Raw genomic sequence first — 23,307 nt, forward strand, 5'->3', positions numbered from 1 at the left:
CGAAGCCGGGTATCGAACCACCGACCCTCTGATTGGAGAACTACCTTGCTCTCCACTACGCCACAGCCGCCCCATTATGACATTATGACATTGTCTGCAAGAGCACATTAAGCAATGCTTGTTTGAGTTGGACAAATCACAGTTTGTTTTGGGTGGACCTTGAGGAACAAATTAGTGGGCTGATATCAGCTGATATTGGCTGATCACAAATATGCCTATATATATTGGTTTAAATATGTATTTTGTCCTTGTTTCAAGGATAATATATGTTGTGGTAGGCCTATTTGTCGTTTATACATTAAATTGCAACATTTATGGTGAAAACGGATATTCTACTTTTCATTATGATATCCTGTGTATTATATCATTGGGCTGTAGTTTGGGTTCATTGAACCTGAGTTACCCCGTACACGTAGCCTGTTTTTAGGCTGTGTGTGTGTGTGTGTGTGTGTGTGTGTGTGGCGCTCTCTGTTGGCGAAGATAAACACTTGCAATGATACTAATATATTGTATTATACATTGTTATAATAAACGACAAAATCAATATGCTTTCATGCTTATGGTATACTAAACACAACACATATCTTATCAGTATATGTTTTTTTACAAACAGCCGGTCACGTTTTCTCTTCAGGCACTTTCTAGGACCCCTACGCGACTTGCGTCAAGCGACGTCAAGCTGTTTAAGGACCCCAAGATGTCCATGCTTGCTGAGCGTACGTAAAAATTGTCAGACTTTTGATAGATATTTCCCCTTTATCTTTCAAAATAACAACATGTATCTTTGTGTATTGTGTTCTCTTACAACACTGCTACCTGCTGACCAAAGACTTTGTTCCGAAAGTATTCTGTATTTTCTACTTGTTAAACTATTCGAGAAGCTAACGTTAGCATTAGCATAACTACAGCAGACTGTAAACCAACACGTGTTTCTGCATCTTAACTGCAGTAACTTGCTATTACCTCATTTTAGCTTACTGTGTTGCCCTTAATGGCCCAATATTTGTATTTATGTGTGCTTTCTTTCTATTAAACGTATTGTAAGCGATGGCAGATTGTTCTCTCAAAGCATGGCTTCCTGGTGTCTTTATTCTCTGGCAGTTGTCAACCATTGTGTATGACACCTCAGGGTGCCGGTTATTATCTGGAACACAATCTGAATACTGAAAGGTTTTGAAATCACTGCTAAATGGCACAGTTTGCAGCGAGATCGGGCTACTTCTGTTTTAACACAACCTGACTACACAGTATACAGTTTGGGAGTCTATGTAATGTTTTGTTGGATGCCTGTTATGTGATGATGATGATGATGATGATGATGATGTTGCTGCTCTCTCTTTCCAGCCCGCAGGAAACAGAAGTGGTCTGTTGACCCGAGGAACAGCGCCTGGAGTAAAGATGAGTCCAAATTCGGCCACAAGATGCTGGAGCGAATGGGCTGGTCCAAGGGCAAGGTGAGATGGATCAATTGTTGTGATTTCTTAAAAGATTTGACAGTGAATTTATGAGCTGATAACACATTTATGTCCTCTCTTTTCACGTTAAGGGCCTGGGCAGAAGTGAGCAGGGCTCCACTGACCACATCAAAGTTAAAGTTAAAAACAACCACTTTGGTCTCGGAACCAATGCCAGCCAGGAGGTGAGCATATTCAACACTTTTTGACGCAAATCTTAAATTAAATACTTTTGTCGCTCTGTTAATTTTTTTCTCCATTTTCATGAAGGAAGGATTGTAGCACTTATTGCATTCGTATTAGTTGTTGCACTTACTGTATTCGTATCAGTTCGCTGCACTTATTGAATTCGTATTCGTTTACTGCACTTATCCTATTTGTAGTAGTTTGTAGCACTTATTATATTCGTATTAGTCTGTTGCAATATTGTTTTCGTAGTAATTTGCCTCTGCACTATACCTTTGCTCTGGTTTATGCTCTTAGATGCTTGTTTAAGAAAGGAGATGCACTTATGACTTCTGGTGACTAGTAGTTCTCTTGAATACCTATGTTGAATACACTTCCTGTAAGTCGCTTTGGATAAAAGTGTCTGCTAAAGGACTGTAATGTAATGTAATGTAGCAGGGCTGTGCTATTAGACCGCATTAGTTTTAGGTAGCGGTACCTAATAAACTGGCAACTGATCGTAGAAGGCCATATGTATATCTCTTAGTTTTTTGGAAATGTCTTAAACGCTACAAAGATATGTTATTATCAATCTGAATTCTTTTGAGTTGAGATCTGTTGTTTTCACAGGATAACTGGATCGCACACCAAGATGATTTCAACGAGCTTCTTGCTCAACTGAACAACTGCCATGGTCAAAACAACAACCCTGGTATGTACAAACGTCAGTGTTAAGATGTGAAATGTGCACCACTGGTAACAACCAGGTGGAGAATTTATTTGTGGTGGTCGACTTCATTAGATGTTATGAACAAAACAGTGTAACTTGTTCTTCACACACCAAACATACCTGTTACGTTAAAGAAAATGTGTGAATAGATTTTTAATATTAAGCGAAAAAACAAGGTCTGGTGGGTTATCGCCCCTTGCCACATCATAGCTCAAATTTGTATCTATATTTATTTGTTACATTTTGTATAACAAAGTTAAAAAAACAATGTTTAAGTCAACCTTGATGCTGCCTTACACATAAAAGAATGATCCCAGTCTCCACACAGTGAGGCATACAGCTTATTAATTAAACAATGGTATCGGATCAGTACTCTTTATTGGCCAATACCCAAAGCCCAGGTATCTGTTTGGGTATCAGGACTGAAAAAGTTGCATCAGTGCATCCCTAATGTAAGTTACTATTGTTGATCATACGTGTCCAAAGATTTTGTAATCTCATACGTATTTGTGATTAGATTTCTTTTTCTCTGTAATTTATGGGAAGTAATCTAGAAATAGGCCATGTTCTTAATGTGCCATAAATGACTCACACTGCTACTGCATTATCTACAGTTGAAACATGATGTGTATACTTTCTCTAAGGTGTTACCTTCCCACTTTGGCTCTGTTTCAAACTACATGACTACACCTAAGTGCAGCCTTTTCTGTGATTGTGGTCCATGTATTGGACAGTAGAGGGTGCTGCACTGCAACATTTAGGAGAGAAAACGTTTCGATAGTCACTGTCACACAATGAATAACTTCACTATCACTGTTCTGGGAGATAAAGCACATTACTGTTTTATGTGGTGGTGATAAAGAAATGCTGTTCAATGCTCATCTTAAAAGTGTAACTACTGGTGTCTATATTATTCTTGTATTTGTTTCATTATCTATAGCACCTCCACCACCAGAGGAGCCGAAAGGCTTCAGCTTGGAGGAGAAGTCCAAGACCTCCAAAAAGAGGGTCCATTACATGAAGTTCACTAAAGGTGAGTTTTTCTTTTGGCAGCGGACAGGTCTTTACAGCAGCAGACAGAAAACAAAGGGATAGAAATAGCTCAAGAGGATGCCTTTTGTGCACACAGTGTTTTTTCTTCTTCTTATTCTCAACAATTATTACATTGATTACCTGAAAACTGTTTCTGTAGTTTCATGTAACAAACTCAGCCAGACTGGATCAACTGCTCATCACATAGTAAAAAGTCTGCCCGGAAAATGTATCTGTGTTTTAGATAAAGTTGTTTCAGGTCAACGTGTACTGATTCAGGCCCGGCACCTTTTTTTCTACTAAAGTGTGTGCCTCTACTATTTCTTTTTTAAAAAAATTTTTTATTTTTTTTTATTCATACAATCCACCCAGACAGACAGAACGCCTCCTTAACCATTCGTTGAGCCCTGTGCACTTGGCTCAGACCACAAATGCTGATCAGAGCCCTGTCAGGCTGTGCTGGGTCACTTGGCCCGGTCAGTGCTAGGGGAGGTTATTAATAACTCTTCCCTTTACTTTCATTACTCCTTTACAAGTCAGGAAGACAAAATTGGCTGGTCAAGGCCAGTGCACTGATAGGCACGAGGAGGAATTTGGTGTTCAGGACCACTGGAGACCGAAATGAATAACCACTAACCCATAGTTTACTTAAGCATGGAGCATAGTTGAGTGATTACAAACACAATGTCGTAATAGGATTGTCAAGGAATTCATTAGTAATGGTGTTTTGATGTTGAATGTTAACGTTATGTTGCAATACTAAGATGATATTAGTCTAAGTTCTTTAGTTCTTTTTATTGCAGTAATTCTAAAAGTATTTTTGCAGAAAAGTAGTGCAAGCTCATCATTAATCAACATGTGTTTAAAGTATTTACTCTATAATCGTTTTTGTTATTGGGTTCAGATTTACCTCATCAGGTCAATACATGGGAAAACAAAATCTCAACTCTTGCCTCACCTGGAAGAGCCTTTTCTATTTTACGTCATTCAATAGCAACTTCCTGTTTCCTGTTTGGGGCATCTGGCATGTCCATTTACTGGCCCCCCAAAAACAACACCTCCCAGAGGCTGTGTGACCCATTAGATGACCCTGCCAGATAAAATGTGGCCTTCGTCTCTTCCCCCAGACCCTCTCACCCTGTTTTTGTAATCTTAATTTGGCAGGGGACAGAAAAAGACTTTGTCCCTGGTGGATTGGATGCACCATACACACTAAAGACATGGAGTACAGATATTAATGCGGGGATGATTTTCCCCCGGATGCTCCCTTTTTCTGCTCTCCGTCTCTATATATACTTTATTGAAGTCAAACATCTAAAAGTTAATTTGGTATCAATGTGAGACTCTTCTGACTGTTGCAGAGGCCCCCTTTGCCTTAGTTGGTGTCCCATAATAGGAGTCTGCATCCAGCTTTGATTATGAATACTTCCATACCATCTCTTACCGTACATTATTAATGTTAAATGTTATTGCACGGCACCATTTAACATACTTGCATTGGAACTTTTGATATGTGAGCAACTAAGGTTTTTGTGTTTTAAAGCATATCATTAAGGAACGACGAGAATGATGTTATGCTAAAATCTGTTCAGTAAAAAAAATGATCAAATCTTTATGACTACAAAATATTAACCCTGCACTGTGAATCCCACCAAACTGAACTCATTGAATTGCTTCACTTCTATTTTGACCTCTGCATCCATATCCACCTCTCGTCTAACCCCAAAACAGCCTCAATGACCCCATGAACAGCACCGAAAACAATACCTCAAGTCCTCCTGACATTTTGACAGCCACATTTGTCTGTTGTTTATGACAGGACATTTGTGTCGACTGTGAACTTGGGCCTCTTTTAGCGTCTTTGCATTAGGGATACACTTGTCCTCCAACCTGTCGCCAGCTAATTAATTCTGAACCCCCAGGACCTTTTAGATTCTAATCCGTTCGAGGAGAACCCTTCCATTATCACCACCAGCCGTTCATGAATGTGGAGGGAAACTAAAGGGCAGGTAACACCTGACCCTGCTACTGTTTGTTACATAAGGTTATTTGAGATCCACTCTCTTCACTATCTTTTATTTTCTCAGACTTTCAGAAAGCAGAACAGGAGGCAGTTTATGGGAAATGCAGGTGGGAATGTTTTTCCTCTGGAATTTTAATCTTGAGCCAGTTTGTTGCTCTGAAGGCATTAGAAGCGTCTATAGCAACTCAACACCCCTTTAAATTGTTTCCACTCAAAAGAGGCGTTAGCTGTTGTCATGCAACTGAAGGGACGCTGGCATTACTCGTTTGTCCATAAACGATTCATAACTTGATTGGGAACTTGAGAGCTGAGTGTTCCGCCTGCCATAAGTGATCTGACAGGCATAAACTATCAGTACAGTTTGACCGTGAAACTGTATTTTTTTTTATTTTTTTATATTCTTTTTATGTAGGAAATATTTATGGTCCTCTCATAATTATATTAGACTTCTACAAGAAGTATTATATTAACTGATTTATGTATTTCTCTATCCGTGTCCTTCTGTTGACATTGCCTCATTGTTTCCTACTTGTTCTCTGGATCAGCATGGGGAACCAAAAAGTTACCTGGCAACATATAACCAGCCACGCCTGTTTGCATGCCTCCGCTGACTGCTGTAATGCCGGCTCCCCTCCCTGTGAAGCCGTTGCCAAGTGAGGGCTCGGTAATAGATTTAATGTTGTAAGCTTGTTACATGAGAGGTTGAAAAGTTTAGAGATCTGGCAAAGGTCAAGCATGGAATCTACCATTTCAAAAAAAAAACTGATTTCATGTCAAGAAATAATATGTATTAGTATATAAGTCTATAACATGGTACTAAATTCAATGCATTGCTGCTTAAATCCTAGGCTTGTCTCGTAATTTATTAGATGATCGGTTAATTTGATATGTAGACTGTAAAACCTTTGATGGAAAAATAAGAAGTTGTGGCTACAAAAGCACCTTAGAACCTCCCCAACATCTCCTTCTCCGTAGCAGCCTAGTCCTCCTCCTTACTCTCTCCTGCTTTTTTTTTATTTTTATTGATATCCTGTTCAGGCTGGTTCCCTCACTGCCAGCAGCTGAGGATTGATGGCCTTTGTTTGTGGGGAAAGGCACCAAAATCTCCGCTGCTCAGGTCCGGGACCTACGGCATAAACCAGTAACCCAGTTTTAATTGCTACCTCCATCTATCATCTGTCACGGCAGCAAGGGTGGCTGATGCAGAATTTAACTACAGCTCTCCATCCGTTGCTCTATGTGGTTGGCTTTATCTTCAGTCTTGGGGGCTTTTTTTTAAACAAAACAGATTTAGTCATTATAACTCTGTAAATGAAAAGGTTTATAGAAAGCATGACAGACCGAATAAACCGTGGCCCATCACAGAGCTGAAGAACTGAGGAATACATGTCTTATATTGTGTTTATTGTTCTCCAGAAATATCCCATCTACCTACAGTTTAATGTTCAATACTTGTTACATTATTACCGGACAACATTAATCATATTGGCCTTATTTGTCAAATTTTTGTATTTCTCTGTAAGGCCACAATGATCTGTTGGTCTGGTTCGGCTAGTTATCTGTACTGACAGTTGTTGCCATTTCAACTGTGTCCCTGGTAACCAGCATGTATTTACTAACACTTTCCATGGCACGACAGCAGCGCACATGCTTCATCCTGCGTTATGGCATTCGGCCACCTTGTAAACGCTTGAGCCCCTTTTTTATCAGAACGTTGTTATTTGCACTTTCACCTGAAAGCCTGAGAATTTTGACAGGCACTTCCTCATCCAAAGCGCAGAAAGGTCGGATTGGGCATAATTTTACATTTGACCCGAGTTCACTAGATGACAAACACCACAGGCATTTATTTTAGTTTTCAACATACTTTCTGGGTTTTACTTCTTAGACCTGCATGTGCAGTGACTTTCAAAGCCAAGAGCAGGGGAGATAGAGGTTTAAAAGCAATAAATAACCAAATGTTATCAGAGCCCCACTGAAGGAAGAGGATGCAGCTGTACGAACAGGACCTGGGCTTGAGACAGGCGACTGTGTGCTCCAGGAGTCTTTGAGGCCTGGCTTGAAAATGGGAATCCGGAGGCGTGGCGTGGCAGACCTTGTCGTTGGTTTATTTTTCTTTGCCGTTTTATCCCTGAAGCAAGAAGCAAACCACGCAAACCTCCCCTTTCTTTGCATAAGATACCCCCACGCATGCACGCACGCACGCACGCACGCACGCACGCACACATTCTTTCAACTGCAACCATAACAGGTTGCCCTTTAGATATCTTCGTTTTAGATTTATTTATTTTGTGTGTGTGTGAAAATGTGATTGTTTGGGATTACATTTTGGTGCATTTGCAAAAGTAAAACCAACTAATCCTTTTTTGTGTGCATTGGTAGTTTCTGTGACATATTATCCAGTTGTTTGAGTTATTCTTTTTCTAAATGCCTTCATAAAAGAGTCCAAAATCAAATGGTTTTAAAAATGATTTTTAAGTTGCCTAATGATTTTGAAATATGTATTTGTTTTTTTCTATTAAGGAAAAGACCTGTCCTCCCGTAGTGAAACAGACCTCAACTGCATCTTTGGGAAGAGAGGAAGATCTACCAATCAACAAGAGCAGGTAAAAGGCTTCAGGATAAGTTACATTATCCACAATTAGATAAAACATTTTTACTTGCCTTGAAGTTGAATATAGGCAGTCATTTTCCTAGTTTCCATCAAAAAAAATCTTCTTTTTTGTCATTGTTTTAATTTAATAAACAATATACTTGCAAACACAGAAACCAAAATACATTAAAAAAAATCCTAAATGGTTTTATTTCTGTCATAAAACAACCTACAAAAAACACTTATCCAAACATCAGCAAAAAACAACAACAATCAAACATAAGACAGAATCAATCCAGCATGACATATGGCCATGCAGAAACACAAAAGGAAACAAATCAACTATAAACAACTTAAAACAAACAAGTGTAATGCAAGTATGTGAAGCATGACTCATGATATAAGATAAGATAAGATAATCCTTTATTAGTCCCACAGTGGAGAAGTTTGCAATATAAATAAACCTAAAAGTTAAAACAACTTTCAAACCATATTTCCAAAATGTGTACACGTGAACTGTCTGTCACAATCAGTTTATGATCAGACACACTTGTCTGTCTTTTTTGTGTAGTAATTATATCTAAAATTACAAATATGATCATGACTATTGCCTGTAATATGAGTTTATTACAAGGATTTTCATCAGGAACAAATGACTCTTTTTGTAGTGAAACAGTCATTATCTAAACTGAGAGGGCCTGTGAACGCTCTCGACCCAGTCAATGTCAAGTGTGAACCGAGGGAGGAGCTGGCGTCCCTCTAGCCAGGTGGCTCGAGCTTATTTGCCTCTGTCTTGGTAATTAAGGTTGACCACTGGTGCTGATGCCTCAATCATCGCTGCAGTATTATGTGATCCATGTGCTTCTACAGGGCCCAGCTCCGGAACAGCCCGTGGCCCTAGATTAGCCACGGCACACCGTGCAGCTTTCACACCGCCGACAGGCCACTGATGGCGGCGAGAGCACCTAAATCCAGTTAAGGGATTTGCACTCTTACCCCCTGCTCCTCTCTCCGCAATCCCTCTCTTCTCTCCCCCTGTCTTGGAGCGCTCACATCAGGTAGCTTCTAATGCCAGAGGGCATTATTAAAGGCAAATCAAAAATCGGGATGAGGTGTGCGGAAATCTGAAATGATGACGCTTGCAAAAAAAAAAAGTTCGCTTTTGGCGCTGGTGGACGGTCACTTCAAACGTCACTTTGCCATTTGGCGTTATGCTGGCTCTCGTGCTTTTTGAAACGTAGCTTACAGGCTCAGACAGGTGCAACTTACATTTCATGCTCAGCAAGTTTCTTTGGCTTACTTGTCAAAAACAAAACCTTACTTGTTATTGAATTAACCAGCGTTTAGTCTGTTCCATTGTTATGGTCTTTTTAGTTAATTGAAATAAAAATCAGAGTTTGAGTTATTAGAAATTAAAAACAAGTATCTGCTAATGGAACTTGTGTACCGAAGGCACAGTTGCATTTATTTATAAATACGGACAAATAAAATCATCATGTTAAATAAGTAAGCACATAAGTATTAGCATTAAAATTGCAATAGTCCCACCAATAAGATTTCTAAATACTCTTTCACATACTCTTTTTGAGGGCTAAAAGATGGGACTTTTTCTGACTTTCCATGAAAATAAACTGTGGGTTATTTTAACAAAGAAAGGAGAATTTTCATAAGCAGACACAGAACTTCTATGTTTTATGATTTAATAAATCTTAATTTTATAAAACTAGTATTTTTTTGTGTCACAAGTTCTGCTGACTCCATACAGAGAAAGCAGGACAAAGACAAATGTAGCTTTTTGTACGCAAAGACACAGAAAAGCCTCTTGCTGGCTTCCTCCGTTTATCTCGAGCATTTGGCTTGAAGAAATTGGCATCTTAAAATCCATAAATTGCACGAGGAAAAACCTTTTCTATTCCCGCGCAGGTGCCGAGCCATAACATCACAATGGCTGCTGCTCCCTTTGCTGATTAACATTGGAAATGCAAGCAATACACACCACCATTTTCTCCCTAATCGTTTGGTTATGGGTTGTTATTTTTCAGCCAGGAGGGACACCATTGACCATATCGAAAACGCTGAACACAATTACAATGGCATCCCATGAGGCCTTGTGTTGAAGCCCAGCAACGTCTGAGGTTGCTGGGAAGAGGTAAAGAGGGTGATGGACCAATCAAGCTCTAGGCATTGTCCAGAATCTCCTGCGACGCTGCCAGTGACCCTCAGTGCACCCTGAACTGTGCTTACAGTACTCCACCGTTACTGTTGCGGCACAAAATACGCTCTAAATATACGAACATGCAAGAATCTCAGTACCCTCAAGAGTTGTATTCCTAAGTAGTGATTATATCAACATTAAGGGCGCTGATTTAGTGGCGAAATCAATTGGCATGGGTTTGCAGCAGTCACATTATCACTCGTATGCATCTTGACATGGTGAGGCCTGGAAACCCGACCAAATCTGGATCGGCTTCTCCAGAACCGCCCTCCTTCCCGCTCATGAATCTCCCAGCTCTTCACCCACCACCCACTGCTCTCCCTCCAGCCTCCCTTCCACCCATCCCACACCGCTGGGGTTTTCCTTCCTCAGCAGTGATGTGCTTCCTGCTGGCCTCTTATCGCTGCTCACAACGCTCCCTGAAATGCAGACAGACAGACGCGCACACACACACACACACACACACACACACACACACACACACACTCGGCTATCCCACATGCTCCCGTTCATCAAAGGCGGGATTGGATGTGTTGAAAAGACCAAACGAGCACATGGGACAGATTATTAACCCCCCTCATATTAATTGGTCTCATACTGTAAGTTTCCTCCACTATTGTGTTTCACCTGAGCTAGTCTTTTAAATAATATTTTGGTGTAAAACCTCCTGGCTTAATGTTTGGTTAAAATACCCCCCTTTAAAATGTTAAAGATAACTCATTTTAATGTATTTTTATAAAAAGAAAATGTCTTTCAGAGTTTTTGAAGAGCTTTTTGATATTCTTTAAACAACCATAGATGCACTTGGATGCATGAGGAAAAATATCTAAGACCTAAGTATTCTAGCCAAGTGATATGAAAACACCAAATGTTAACGTATGACTCCTCAATAGGATTAAAACAAACAAAAAAATGATTGAGAGATAATCGTCAGACGTTTAGCATCAAGGTGATAGTATTAGTTTGTTGCACTTATTGTATTCGTATCAGTTCGTTGCACTTATTGTATTCGTATTAATTTGCCTCTGCACTATACTTTTGCTCTGGTTTATGCTTTTAGATGCTTGTTTAAGAAAGGAGATGCACTTATGACTTCTGGTGACTAGTAGTTCTCTTGAATACCTATGTTGAATACACTTATTGTAAGTCGCTTTGGATAAAAGCGTCTGCTAAATGACTGTAATGTAATGTAATAGTAAGTGGTGGTTTTGTGCTGGACTGGATTTTATTGAATTTAAATAGTGAAACACCTCAATATTTTCCAGGCCGGTTAAACCACCAAAACAAAATTTTGACATTAGTAAAAAAACATATAAATGAATACACACATTTTCGACACATTGATTGTCATCTACAAACCGTGATCTACAGAATAAATGGATGACCACCATTTCACCCACAACCTCATCCCCCCATTCAGTGTAGCCACCTGAAAATGTGTGCTTAAAACCATTATTTACACTCCCCAACCAGTAAGGGTTACCAAGTTGTGGTGGAGCACCTGTCCATCCACACGGCTCTCTGTTATCCATCACCCATCCCACGCTTGCAACCCCCCCCCCCCCCCCCTCCATCTCCCGCTTCCTCTTGTTCCCCTCAACACAATTACTCACAGCATGACAAACGACAGGCTCTCTCTGCCGAGATATCAAAAAGCCCCGGCCACTTCTAAATGAAGGCACTTTGGCAGCCCTGTGCTCCCCGTGCTTATCGGCGGACGTGCAGTGCCCCTGGCCGTCCTGCGTCCCCCCTCTCTCTCCTCCACCTTCTCCACCGTCGTGCCCTCCTCAGGGGGTTTAGTTAGGGGAGCCACATGGAGGGCCAGCCCGGCTTGATTTATCTCCCTTGCCCCTCTGCCCGACCACTCAAGCAGGCCGAAAGAGCCGACGAGGCTCCAACGGGCCTCAGCTAGAAAGCCCGGCATTAGCTGAAATAAACCATTCTGCCGCCCAGTGAAAAATGTCCTCTGATTGGCTAATTAATCAGTCAAAGGGGAGCGACGCGGCTGGTGACTTGAGGGACCCAAGCGGGCGACCGCAGAGGGCCTGCTGATAAATAGACTCCCCGCCGATTCATATATCAACAAAAGTTAGTCATTTTTTAAAGCCGCCAGCTCAGATGAAAGTGGAAGCGAGCCGTGGTTTTATTTTTCCACCTACATTTGCTACTACATTTATTTTTTTTGGGGGGAGGGGTGTTTTGAAAAAGATAAAATTCCAATTTATCATCTTTTTTAATTGTTTTTTTTTCTTAATGTTAAAGCCTTTAAAAAAGTATGACTGTAAAATGCCATGATTTAGATTCGATTAGAGTCATTGAAACAAATGTTCGAGAAAATGAAATTACATCAATATTTCAGGTTTTTCATTAAGTCTTCCAGATATTGATTTTGTGAGGAATCTCCAGCATAATCTTTAATATAATTTTACTGTAGCTTATTGCAATCGTCCAAATTATATTTTCATCTTATGATTCAGCTTCTTTATAAGTGCAGTAAAAAAAAAAAAATAGAAATGTCCATAATTAATCACGCTTTACGGTCAGCAGATACGGCGATATTATAAACCTCAAATTGTTACATCGCCCATTTCTTTACTCCTTAAAAATGTCATGGAAGAAAAATGGTTGAGTATAATTTGATACAAGGCTTGTTTTGACGTCTGAACCCTCCAGTCAGACAGTCGGTACGGCTCACCCTGCTCTTGGGTCAGCGTGACCTTTGCGGCCTCTCCCACTCCCACTCACGCTCAGGCACAAAGGGCCGAGGATCAGGCCTCTTCGGGTGGCACCTGTTGCAAGTTTCTCCTGCCTACGCGTCGTCCGCATGAAGGATCGCACGTCAGCGGGGGCTCCCCCGATACCGCCGTCTTAAGGAATATGGGGCAGGGGCGGCGCGGTTTGGGGGCTCGGGTGTTTGGCAGATGTGTCGGCATGGCGCCAGGGAGCCGATGGGCGGAGTCGAGCAGAGAAACTTTGCTGACAGCGCAGAGGCAAAATGTCTTTTCGCTGAAGAACGTGTCTTCAACTCAGGTTTCACAGGTTATTGCTCAGTCAACAGTGACGTGAGGTAGGGTTTAATTGTTATTTTTGAAAGTGTGCCAACATTTTCAGTAACTGGCCCAGTTGTTGAAGATGAGGCATAACATGGTTCCATTAACATATCTTTAGTTGCAATCATTTAAGACAAAAAAAAAAAACTCAGTTTAATTGCATCTTAACTTTATGCAGTTAAGCAGATTGACAAGTGTTTTACAGTTTCTTCTTCCATTTCTGTTATTTTTGAATCTCTACATTTGTATCAAGCTGTTATATTAACTTGTATTCCTGGTCAACACTAACAGTTTATTCTTGGTATACATTAGCTAGATGATTCTTTATTTACTTTATTCTTTATTTAACTTTATTTATTTGCTGAGTTCCGCTGCATTGAATAATTGACAGTATAAATAGAAATACGGCACCGAGGCAGAGATTTTCTTTTTGTCTCAGTTGTCCATCGACCTTATCATAAATCCGTTGAAAGGGGTTTGCCGGTGTAAACGTGTGTTGTCGCATTGTGGTTGGAGCAGTTTGAATGGGCCAGTGCACTCATGCAGGGTGAAGGCTTTATTGTGAAACCGAAGAGCGCTAATTCATTCTCAGATAACATCTAATTGCCTCAATCAAAAGCTCTCCCTTTCTTGAGCGTGTTTGTTGACAGGCCCGTTTGCTTCTACCGCCGAAAATATCAAGACCCGCCAAGCGACCCCCCCCCTCACTCCACCCCCTGCTGCAAAGACACACACATGCACACATTTACCACCTACCTCCCTGGCAGTTCTGTGGACTGCTCCCTCCTGGCATGCCAGCTCGCTGACACTTACAGATTAGCGCAGGACAAAAAAGAAAAAGAGGGCGTCCGTCTCTTAGTTACGGGCCTAAGCTAGAATACATGGGGCCAGGGTAATTACCGCCTGGTGAAGCTAACCGCCCAAAGATTTCCAGCCCTCTCGGCTGTTTACAGCCGCCGACTACCATTTAATCACTGACTCTTTAATCTAATAAATCACAGCTGGGGAAAATAATCACTGTATCTTCCCTCTCTGGGGTTGGGGCGGTGGGGGGGGGTTACCCATGCACTTGAGGGGGGCATTGTTGGCAAGCGTTTGCAATGTTGAACAAGCACAGGGCCGTCATGCTGCATGCATAATGTGGTCTTCATTTGTTACTTATGATAAACGTTCTCGCACCGGGCACAAAGTGCAATTTTTCAAACCCCATTTTTTTTTTTTTGTGTGTGTTTTGCTTTAACTACACACAGAAAGTATGCCTTTAGCAAAAGTACAAGCTTTGTGGAAGCTTCCATGTTTGGCGTTTAATGTACTTGCGCTACATCATTTTATACTTTATTGTTACTTTGTGGAAATTTGATTTCCGCAGAAAAGGAAGTAAAATATTAGGATCACATTGGAGGGCAGTGACATTATTTTAAAAAGTATTGATGTCAACGGAAGGGTTGCTTATTTACCAGAGAATGAAGCATCCACCTGTTTTGCTGTCCGCCCACATCAGGCCCATGAAGGATGGGCTGCTGGACTTGTGTGCTCATCAGGGAGAGACAGCTGGCTAATCAGGGCCTGATCCATAGACCTTGACTATCGCCAAATTTATTATTGTGGCAGGACAATGAGGGCACACTCATGCAATTACATTCCCAACCAATATTGGCTAGAAAATATTGGGGAAAAAAACGGCAAGTAATGCAAACAGGCAGTTTTTAGGAAAATAAAGAGGCGACTGCAGCTTTGTCAAATGCTAATTAAGATGTGAGCCAGGAGGTGACTTAATGCCTTTTGAAAAGCTGATTAATAAGACACATTTATCTTTAAGTTGTTTCATAACTTTTAGTAAATCTAATACGAGTGAACTTATCAACTTTGCATTAGAATCTTTTCTTCAGTTTTACACTACTGCATGAGATTTTTTTTTTCTGACTGATTGACAGTGTACTACATATAACCAGTCAATTAATTGTCAATTATTATTATTTTAATCCTCATACTCATACCTTGAGGGGCTGGTATTACATGGGAACACTGACCTTTGTTTTGGAGCTACCATGCAATGCCCAATTAAAATATACAGTCAACGAGAACTAACCCCTCCTTATAATCTAATGGGGGTCTTAGCCAGGTTTTAATATGTAATGATAATACATTTATAGTTATATAGTATCTTCTTTTCCCTGAAATTGTTAACCAAAAATTGAATGTGACTGTTGGGAAATGCATAAAACATTCCCCAGTTTACACTGTTTACATGTTGTAAGTAATCACATTCACTGGTTTTATTGTGCAACAGGAAAACAGCTGCCAAAATACCAATGAACAATGTAATGTAATTTGAAACGGAGACAATAATTAACCATTCGAGATGGTGTAACTAGCAAATGTTTAATGTTGAGCCATATGACAGCCACTTGTTAGCCTTTAGTAGGGCGAATGAAAATATTATTATAGTTTATATTATAGTATTATCGTTTCAGTTAATGAAAGCAACCCTGAATGGCAGCGTCAAAAAGAGGGTTGTTATATTTAACTATATTTCAGGGACATTTTACAGGTCAAATTCCTGTCCAAACCATCCTGCCACAACAGATCTACACCAGCGCTCATCTCTCTACAGATAATATATTAAACTATAGAAACACTATAGGAAATAACTAAAGGGCAATATTTTTTAAATGCAGAGCTGTTCAGCTCTTACACAAAACTGATTAAAATCGGACTACTTTCATTTATTCTTGTACTTAATAGTGCCCTCTGAAGCTGAACAATGTATAAAATACTTTTATTTTGTATTGGCAAAGTTTTAAAAGCCTTGTATTTGTAACGGAGCTAAGAACATCCCTAAAAGTATTGGTTCTGGAATTCTATCCTCTCTTTAGAAATAAATAGGCAAAAAGTAGCTTTACTTGCTACATAAAGTTTTCAGATCTAGTGAGGAGTCAATCAAAATTTCTCTGCCAATCACGTTGAGTGAAAAAAAGTTCCCCATGCACTCTAATGGACCTTTTCCACCATCCCTCTGCTGGCTTGATTGACTCTCCTCCTGAATATGTTGGCCTCAGTATCTTGGTACCTTGGCACATGTCTTGCCATTGGCTTTCCATCGGCTACATTAGCAGGGCGAGATAGAACTGGAGTGTCTTGAAGGAGGCGGCCTGTTGAATGTCTTCCCACCCTCTCCTTTTCTCTGGGACCCTCTGCGGGCCCTCCCTGTGTTCCCTGCCCAGCCCCAGCCCCCGCCAGGGGAGAGAGTGGAGCAGGAAGGGCCCGATAGCCAGCCAGACCGCTCCTCTGTCGAAGGAGCCTTATCTCAGAACTGCACACAGTGCACTGAGCGCATCCTTTTCCTGGGGTTCTGGGTCCGGGTGGAGGAGGAGGAGGAGGAGGAGGAGCAGACATGACTGGATATAGGTGTGTTCTCCAACCCCAACTGTGTTATGGCCTGGGACTACCTTTTCAATCATTCTTCTCTAGTTCCAGCAATTATGTAAACTCATTTAATAGATTATATATGGTTGTGTTCCTTTTTGAACAAATCCCATTGGAAACAATCTTTGCTCTTTTAAAATTTAGTTCAGCATTAAAATAGTAAAACGAGTTATTTTCATTTTTATTTATTTTTCATTTTTAAGGATCGCCATTACAAGAAAAAAATAAAAACCACTATGGCATTATTATCTTGTAGCATGACGCAATTTTACTTATCTACTATGCACTGTATATTTAAGAATATTCCGTTGGGCTTCAGTTCAATGAGTAAAAATAGTAAATTACAAACTATATAGAAATAAAATTATAGAAATGGACTGCAAACCTCTGCTGAAAAAAAAAACTATTAAGTTACCATCGAATACAACTAAACACATTCTGCATTTGTTTTATGCAGTAGTTGCCTGGCCATTAACAGTTCAGGAAAGTAGATTAGTATTGCAGTGATTGTATTCAATATTTCTTGATAAGTACATCGACATATTCAAACTCTTAAAGAAGATGATTTGTTAAAGTCCTGGTTAAGTAAAATCTGAGATTTGTTTTTTTAGCAAAGTATTTGCTGAAAACATTTGAAAAGACTAAACTATATAGTACTGAATTTTGGAGCTACATCAATATATTTTTCACCATTTTTGTGTTTAGGATTTTTAGGCAAAATAATAATAATAATTTTTGTCTCCTTACTGCTCTTCTCTGTGTGCCTGCCATTCGGGGTGCGCATGAGAGCGTGCTGCATGCGTGTTGTGCGTATTTCATAGGCTCCACCATAGCCTACTATGTTATAACTGTTGCGGCTGTTGAACGATGGATACATTGTTTTAATCGTCACAACCCTCGCAAAATTATTCACTTCATTATCTGAATTTTATCAGTTCGGTCTGATAACATTTGGAAAGTCTAGAAAAGATGCACAATTAAATCATTTTATCCCCATTTAAGTTGTCATAGGGTTAAACCCGAAGTTAGCTGGATCGGCCGGCTGATGTCTCTGATGCGGATGATCTGCCCATATGTGGTCAACCCTCACCCATGATAGGTTGTGATTTCAAAGCTGTCAGAGGACACGCCTCCAGTGCTTTTAGAGCAGAGAATAGGTTTTTTTTTCATGATTTTGAAACCTAATTCTAAATACTATTTCTTTTTTATTTCTTTATTGAAATTTGGCTTGGTTATAAAAAATAAAAAAAAAAAAAAAAAAAATTCTGTGGTGTGAAAAAGAACATTTTTTTTTGGTTTATTTTGGTATCATATTATATAGCTTTTTTGTGATTTCATTTTTTGTGTGATTATTGTAGTATTTTTGTATTATCATTGAGCTTTTATCAGGAAGATTTATTCTGGTCTGAGGATTTCGTCTCATGCCTCTGCTGTACACTAATGTAGTATGGCACTTACACAGAAAGTGTGAATGCCCATAGCAGCCTAGAGAAAATAACACCTACCTGGAAATAAGATCTCAAACATTACTGCAGAGTTGTTTCTTAGTAACATGTTGCCCTCAGCACTCGCCAACAAAAATCTCCAGGGCTGCCGGTAACGCTGACTGTATCTGGTTTATATCCCCACTGTACGTATGTTTTTCCTGTCGGATCAGGGTCTAATGGAGATCCCCAGGCAGAGAGGACGAACCACGGACCAAGCTCCTACTACTTTCCTTGATGAAGGAGATGTTTCTCTCAGTCACTCTCCTCTCTTTCCCCCCCTCGCTCATTCACCCTCTCCCTCTCGAGAGTAATTTCACAGGCAGTTCTAAAGTGGCCCCCAGCCATCTTCCCTAATCCCAGTAACATGTTGTTTGGCGCTGTCAGCTCTAAGCCACATCTCGTCTCTCCCAAGCAGAGAGGATGCCATTGTGCAGTAACGGGGAGTATAGATTTTCTCCGGGAAGTTGGAAAGTTTTGTGTAATGGCATCTCACCTGAAGGGCCTTATCCCCCCCTTGTTAGAAGTTGGGGTTCTTTCTAGTCTAGGTCTGAGGTGGCAGAAAACTTTGTGGTACGTCGGAACACCTGCCTTGTCATTTAGCCTCAATCACATGTTCATGACTGGGAAGCTTCTGAATCCATTTTATTGAGATGGAATACAGTCTACAGATTATGTAGTAACCCAAGAGATACTCAACTATGTTATACTTGGTCAAATCATGATGTTACATGCATAATTTATAGCATTAAAGAAGTATAGAACGAGGGGTATATTTGCAGAGCAATCATTTCTTACCATATTAATCAATATATTATGCCGCAAAAACAATGGTTAATTCCCAAATGGAAATATATTGACTATGAAGAGCCTTCTTGTAGGTTAAGACAAATAGGTTGAAGGGTTTCACTGAAGTCCCAGGTGGCTAGTTTGGCTTTTTTGGTCATCCTAAAAAATATATATATATATATTTACAGTATACGTTAAAGCCCAGATGTAGTAACGTCACTCCGCATTTAAGTCTATTGAAGGTCCCACAAGACCTGATCGGATCTGCATCCACATTGTTTTACCAGCCCATCAGTTAGCTTGTCCGTCTCAATCAGCGTCAAGGGTCAAAGTAGTGTAATCTGAATGTAAAAGCTTAAAGGCCAAACAATGAGGTGACTCGACATAACACCGTGTTTTCAATTCATCTCTAATCTGTAGGGTTTGAAAAAAAATGCCGTCCGCTTCACCATCTCCGAGGCGATGCACAGAGCTGCAGCATTGTTTAGTGCGACTCTCAGGAGAAGCTCCTGTATTCTTCTGGACAAATCATTATGCATTGAGTAGGCCATTAGGAAAATGAAGACAAATGGGTCGCAGGGGTGAAGTGACAAATTGTTCCTGCTGTAGAGTTAAAATCTGGACTGTGTTGTACTTCTCGGCTGAAAAGTAGTCCCTGTTTCATGATGTAGCCTAGAGGCTGGACAGATGAGTGTGAGACCGGCCGACTCAGATTGGAGACAGTTTAACCAAAAGGAAAAAAAAAAGGGGGGTCCTGTCTCTTTCCTCCTTTTTAACAAACACTGTCTAACAAACAGTGTTTTTTTTAAACAAAGGATTCACCTTCTAACTGCCTCACTGAAATCAGTAGATTTCTTTTTTGCTCCGAGGAGGTTCCACTCTAATCCCAAAATGGGTCGTTCTCTGACAGAAATTTGAGCATCAGATGTTGCTGTGCTTATTAGCAGACACACATCAAGGAGGTACACAAAAAGTCCTCAGAAACTGAAATCATCAAAGCTATTAACTGCACAATTGTGTTGTATAAAAGGTATTTTTGTTGTTTACCATTCAGAATACATAAAGTATGAACTGTTGTCAGGGTTTCATTTCTAATTGAATTCACCTTTTATGTTAAAGGAGAGCAGTTTACTTAGTATCAGTTTACTTAGTCTAATATAAGCATGTCCAAGTTCCTGAAAAAATGCTATCAGTCACAGTCTTGATTCACACATTTTAAATCATTTAGAATGTATCCAGTAAAATAAATGGAATAAATATGTGTAAATATAACTAAACCATATGAAAGGATTTCCTCAAGTGGTGTGCATTTTAATTTGTTTTTGAAGCAGTTCTGTAGTGTCACAATGTGAACTGAAAAAACCCAAAAACGTATGTACACTGTCAACACTTATGGTTTGTTTTTGGTAAGAGAGAGACGGCTGTGAAAGGACACAGCTGGATGTGTGAAGCTGCATTGTACTTAAAGAAGATGATGATAAATGTCACAAGTGACAATTAGGACCGGTGATGCTTATCTTAAGATGATCCTTTAACACCTATTGTTACCTCAACGTCCTATTTTGGACTCTTTTCACTCACCAAAATCTGCCTGGTTAATCTTTGCATGATGATTGACGATCACTTAAGCTCCTCGGTCCGCCATTGTTTGTGTGTATGTGTGTGTATTTCTGTGTAGATTCTCTATATGTTGCATTAAATCCTAACTGTCTTTCTCATGTGTGTTTTTGGTGTCTAGGAGAGCAACAGCAGTGATTCTCAGGGTGAGACGGAGGAGACTTTCACTCCTGCTGCCTTTGAACTGGATACAGAGACCATCACCAATACTGTGAAAAGTACTCTCACTATGCAGGAGTACTTTGCACAGCGAATGGCTCAGTTGAAGGAGGCTCGTGGACAAGGGCGGAGTACAGCACCCTCAACGGAGACCAACGAGACATCCGGTCCATCTGATGAACCCAGTCCCGTCCTCGTCATCGACGACTCGGAAGAGCCCAAAAAGAAAAAGAAGAAGAAGAAGAATAAGAAGAGCAAAAAGTCAGCAGATGACCTAGAGGTGGTAGAAGAGAACAGTACCGCCGCTCCCATCATCCTAATAGAGGACGATGAGGACGGACAGCAGGAGTGTTCGGGTAAAAAGAAGAAGAAGAGGAAAGTGGAAGAAAGCGATGGCGCTACAAATGAGAACTGTAGCTCCACCTCTGGTGTGGAGCAGGACTGTGAGGAGCTGCCTCCTTCCAAGAAGAAGAAGAAGCTTAAAAAACACCATCAGGACACTGAGCTACTAAATGGACACGGGCTAACTGAGGATCAAACTGTTGAATCTGAGGTTGTTCACAAAAAGAAGAAGAAAAACAACAGAGAGGAGGTGGACGATGTAGCCAAGGAGGAGCAGGTAGTGAAGAAATCCAAGAAAAACAAGAAAAAGAAACGTCAAGAATAGGATGGAATTGATAGAAATTGGCCTCCAATGCCATAAGTCCTTAATGCTTTATGGGACTTCGTACTTTTCCTATTATAAATATGACCATGGCGACGCGTGTTTGGAGAAATTGCCTTTTCCGAGCAAGTCAAATGTCTTGTACAGATACAATCTTATAACCTACTCAAAGAACACTTGAAGCTTCAGAGCTAATCCACAAACTTGTACTGTCGACATTGTTGTGTCAGGTGGTAAAATGCCTAGACTTACAGAAAAAGTTAAACATTTTTGGGAAATACACTTATTGACTTCCATGTTACTTTAAGACAGAGCCAGGCCAGTGGTTTCCCCGTTTTCAGTCTTAATGCAGAGCTAAGCTATCCAGCTGTAGCTTCATATTTGACGGAGAGACAAAAAACACAAATCTTTTGTCTAACCAACTCATCACTATTTATTTAGCATTCACAGTAAATTGTATTTTCTCGCAAGCAATTAGTTTTCACTACCTAATTCCAATTATTTTTGTCAATTTTGTATAAACGGAAGCCCACACACATTAGTCTCCTTGATGTGATATGACTTGACAAATATGAACTGATGAAATTTGAGGATGTTTTGCTAGAAATCTGAAAAACGTTTTTTCTGACACTTCATGAGCTGTAAGAAAACAGGCTTCGATTTGGAGCTTTAACCAGATGAAATCACTTTTTAAAATAAATCCAAATAGCAATGCATGTGTGTTTGATTGTTTTTTTCCCCCCCACCTCCATAGGTTGAGTGAAATGTAGGTGAATTTATTAAGAAAACAATGGTGATGAGAAATAGTTTTACTTCAGTCGAGCAGTGAGTACCGTATATCAGCTGATCAGCTGTAAAGGTAATCTAAAAATAACTGATATACACCTCCAAACACAGATGGCTTTTAAAACAGTCACCCTTTCCACGTCCAAATATGATTTGAGGTTACGAAATATTTTCTTTGACTTGACAGGCGAACTACCAACAAGCCAGTCTTGTTCAGCAACAAGTGGGTGGTATGAGTCAAAGGAGGTAAGATGAAACTAGAGCAGTCCAGTCTTTCTCGTCAAAACAACATAGCATTCCTCATCATGGTTAAAACAACCTGACTATAACTAACCATCTCAGTAGTTTTTTTTTTTCTTCTCTGTCCTGATACTGTAATCATGAGATTCGATTAAGTACTTTACAAAACCTTAACAGTCACAGAAGGAATATACTGCATATTTGTTCAACCAACATTTACTGAAATAATTTGCATATAATGATGCTGCTCATTTTTATAAAAAAAAAAGAAATGACCCAAAAGTAAACATTGGATGTATAGCAAGGTTATGTATGACGTGGAGAACAATCTAATAAAAGTGACAAAGGTTTAGCTTATTAACTGATTTGGATGTGTCCTTGCTTGAATTACGTTACCATAGGGAAACAGACCCCCTCCTTAAGTCTCCAGTAGCCACATGTCAGTTAAACCGAAAGGTTGGACAACAGCAGGCTGATGCAGTTTCTACCCACACAGCGATTAACACATAAAGCCATTAGTCATTTCAGAAACCCAAAATATGCAAATACGATGTGAAACTTTGCTCCCTCATATTGCCGGTCTGCTGTCCACACACTCACGAAAATGTTTACCAGCACACTGACTTCACATCACTGTGGCCCCTCGTCAGAACAGCACGGCCCTATATATCACCGATGTGGCCTGCTCTACTCACTATCTGTGGCTTCAGGTGCCGTATCCTGTTCCTGTGGAGGGAGGGAGGGGGGGCAAGTTTCACACAAAGCTAGAGCTGACACTTCAGTCTGATGGTTGAGGAGGCATGACCGACCAAAAGATGTGTATTACACTTTAACATTCATGTCTGCTGTGGATTCATTCTGAAGGGAAGGAAGTGAAAGA

General features: G+C 40.2%; 1 protein-coding gene across 1 annotated transcript; it reads left to right on the forward strand.

Annotated features, from left to right (window-relative positions):
• Positions 1-639: 639 nt before the first annotated feature.
• On the forward strand, positions 640-22,110 carry pinx1 (PIN2 (TERF1) interacting telomerase inhibitor 1). The gene is made up of 7 exons (XM_054618635.1): positions 640-716; positions 1,345-1,454; positions 1,547-1,639; positions 2,250-2,331; positions 3,290-3,382; positions 7,928-8,010; positions 20,700-22,110. Exons 1-7 carry the CDS (start codon positions 698-700, stop codon positions 21,402-21,404), a joined length of 1,185 nt encoding a protein of 394 aa, XP_054474610.1. The 5' UTR covers positions 640-697; the 3' UTR covers positions 21,405-22,110.
• The last annotated feature ends 1,197 nt before the right edge of the window (positions 22,111-23,307 follow it).

Source organism: Anoplopoma fimbria, chromosome 18, assembly GCF_027596085.1.
Source record: "Anoplopoma fimbria isolate UVic2021 breed Golden Eagle Sablefish chromosome 18, Afim_UVic_2022, whole genome shotgun sequence".
In the NCBI taxonomy this organism is placed as follows: domain Eukaryota; kingdom Metazoa; phylum Chordata; class Actinopteri; order Perciformes; family Anoplopomatidae; genus Anoplopoma; species Anoplopoma fimbria.

Coding starts and splice junctions, on each gene's coding strand:
- pinx1 (XM_054618635.1), top strand. Junction 1,455..1,546: donor TGGGCTGGTCCAAGGGCAAG/GTGAGATGGATC, acceptor TTTCACGTTAAG/GGCCTGGGCAGAAGTGAGCA. Junction 2,332..3,289: donor TGGTCAAAACAACAACCCTG/GTATGTACAAAC, acceptor CATTATCTATAG/CACCTCCACCACCAGAGGAG.